Here is a 3,081-nt window from a genome sequence, read left to right as displayed (position 1 = left end):
TTGTCTACATCTTCAACAGAAGAGTTGTGTGACAAGTAGGCAGGGGTTCACTTACGAATGGGAATGAAGAGTCTCTATATTCATTAACTCTATTGCTTATATGTATATACATGCAAATGTATGTGTGTGTGTGTTTATATATATATATATATGTATGTATATATATATATATGTATGTATATATATACACACATACATACATATAAACACATGTATATATGTGTGTATATATGATTTTTATATATATATACATATCACCAGATGACTGGTTAGGATGCAAGACCCTGACACCTGTGACTCTTGCCTCTCCGCACCTCCCACTGCCAAATCAAGACAAAAAGGGCAGGAATGCCATCACAGATACATGTCAAGTCTTTATTTAAAGGGATAGCTCACTCAAAAATGAAAAGTCAACCCTCAGATTGATGGAAGGTCTGCAAAATACTGCTGGTTTTCGGCGTTGCATTAATCTTCAAACATTGAAGGGGGTTACCAATTTTTAAATGTACAAAAAAAAAAACAAAAACCTCCATACTGCCTATTCAAAATAACCCGTGTCCTGAAGCCTCAAAATGCCAAGTTGTTTTGAAAAATGACTCTGCCACTATGATTTTAGCCTCACTTAAAACATGGCGTCAAGTCTGGGCGCTGGAGTGAAAAGTGAGGCTAAAACACGGTGTGACATCTTTTTTTTTTCTTTTTCTCATACATTTGAAATTTGGTCTCCATTTACTTCAGTTGTTTGAACGATTACCACAACACCTTTTTCTGTGAAACCCCAGCAGTCGTGGACAAAAGAAAAAAAACCAAACCTTCAGCCAACGGCAGGAACTCAAGCAGATAATGACTGGGTTTTCTTGACAGGAGTTGAGGATTAGATGTGGTTGGTCTTGGTAGAAGTTTTGAATGAGTAAATGTAAATAATGCAAAAGCCTTTGCATCTTGTTCAGCTGTAACATACACAAGCCATGATTATATCTTCACCACCAGCTGAGCCTGCAGTTAATTTTTCCTTTTGTAATGACCATGCAGGCCCCACATGCTGGGACTGGCATTGAGACCCTGGTTGTTCTTAATAGATATACAATATGTCTGATGGTTGGGGGTGAAATGCGTCCAATGTGGGTAATTATTCTTAATCCCCACATGAGTTCTGTGCACTATTTATGGTTCAATGTGCACCACATACTAAGTCTTTATGGGCATAACTGGGCATCGCATGGAATTAGAAGTTGGAGTCAAATGGAATAAACGTGCATAAATTTGCCGTTATTCAATATTCAGCTCATTTTGAATGGAACTGCATTCACGCATATGAAATGTCCCTCGTTCATCCTGCTTTTCACTGAACATTAATGCACTTGGGTTTTATGTCCACGTGCACCCAAAGGTTTTTAAATCATGTCATCTTTAAAATTAGAGCGATTCAGGAAAGGTCCCAGTGAGAGAGATTAAAGAGGGCAACACAAAATGCAGATAATGTAACAGGTCTCAGGAAATAAAGAAGACAAAATATTAATATACTGAGAAACATTGCAATTTATTTTTTCCACTTCAAAAGTAACGGATAAGTTCAACGTGGGTTTTTTTTTGGTATGAATAATTAAATGAAAAATAATGAGTAATAAAATTGTATGGTGGGGTTTGAGCCTTCCTTCCTTCCCTTTTATTTTGTCGGTGATCAGAGTCACAGTTTCACAGGCAGCATGACACTGATATTTTTAACGTCCTCAAGCACACGTCTCCATGTAGTTTTTGTATTGTACTTTTTATTTTTTTCATATGAAACAAATCAATTCCTCCAATGTCTTTTTGAAGTGTGAAATGTCTTTGTTTATCATGAGTTCTCACAGTACATTCAATTATCTGAAAGAAAACATCTTTGAACTTGTCACTTAGAAAACAATCACAAAGAATCGTCACTTTTATTCATTTAGAACAAAATTTACAAAGCCATTCAAACAGTCATTTTTTTTAAATACTTTTATGTTTTTTAAACTCAACTGTTGAGAATATTCAAAATACACTTTTTAATGTCGCTTCTCTCTCTCTTTGTACTTACAAATATGTACATTTAAAGTCTCAGTGTGTTGTCATGTGCAGTCCCACTGACGCTTCATCACTGGTAATAAAAACGTTTTTAGTGATTTATTATATCTCTTCACACTGTTAGAACTGTTTAGCTCTCCACTCGTTGATTTGAGTGTCTGTGCGTGTCCATCGTGCTCAGATGGATGTCCCGTGGCTTGCCTCACTGGCTTCTGGGATGGGTCCTCCTGGCACTGGTTGGTAGGACATTGGCATGGGTGTCTTGACTGGGCTCTGCCGGAAGAGCCCCCCGTTGGGTGCCCTGTGTTTGCAGCGGATAGAGGGCATGGTGGCACTGCTGAGAGGCAGGGCCATGGTCCTGCCACCCACCGCGCCAAGTGTCCTTCCTGCCCCATGACCCTCCTGAAGGAAGGTGCTCACAGAGAGTGGCGGTAGCCCCCGATGGGCTGGGTAATCCCTTGCAGACAAGACCTCCAGGGACTGGCTGGGCTGCATACTGCCAATGTCCAGGGCAGAGATCTCGATAGACTGGCCTGGCAGCTGCTTGTGAGCCAAGTCTTCGTCCAGGAGGCTGTTCAAACGCTGGTGGACCTGTTCCAGGTTCACCTCTTTGTCCTACAGGCAGATTTAGAGAAAGGCAGAGCCAGAGAGAATGTGTACAGCACAAGAGGCCAGGAGAAAGAGCAGGGATGTAATGAAGCAGGAGTCACAAAGGATGAGTGTTAATGTGTAGTGAAAAGGGTGATGAGGTCAAAAGGAAGAATGGAAATGAAGAGAGAGTGAAAGAAGAAAGGTTAAAGGGGTTGTTTCATCGTCACGATCTTGACAGTTATCTACAGTACATGCAGTCTAGCCTACCGTTCAGATCAAATCTGACACACATCAATATAGCATTATTGCTTTGAGAGATGCTGTAATAACACACCTGCTTTCAGCTTCGTTCAGAAAACCCAGGCATTTAATTTTGTAAATGACTGGATTCTTTCAAGCAGCCAACATGGAGAGACATTATCTTAAAACACTCTAAAAATG

General features: G+C 40.1%; 1 protein-coding gene across 4 annotated transcripts in view; it reads right to left on the bottom strand.

Annotated features, from left to right (window-relative positions):
- Positions 1-1,570: 1,570 nt before the first annotated feature.
- The window catches only part of grid1a (glutamate receptor, ionotropic, delta 1a), a 228,449-nt gene continuing 226,938 nt past the window's right edge, over positions 1,571-3,081 (bottom strand). For 3 of the 4 annotated variants that reach the window (XM_086180636.1, XM_086180637.1, XM_086180638.1), the window contains one exon: positions 1,571-2,664. In XM_086180636.1, coding sequence (XP_086036762.1) covers positions 2,252-2,664 — 413 coding nt within the window. In that variant the 3' untranslated portion in view covers positions 1,571-2,251. The remainder of the gene's footprint in view (positions 2,665-3,081) is intronic. The other variant, XM_086180639.1, reaches the window with a different exon arrangement.

Source organism: Aulostomus chinensis, chromosome 16 (genome assembly GCF_037954235.1).
Source record: "Aulostomus chinensis isolate RoL2024-O1b breed Wild chromosome 16, RoL_Achi_v1.0, whole genome shotgun sequence".
NCBI lineage: Eukaryota > Metazoa > Chordata > Actinopteri > Syngnathiformes > Aulostomidae > Aulostomus > Aulostomus chinensis.
This window is presented reverse-complemented; position numbering and strand designations above follow the sequence as displayed.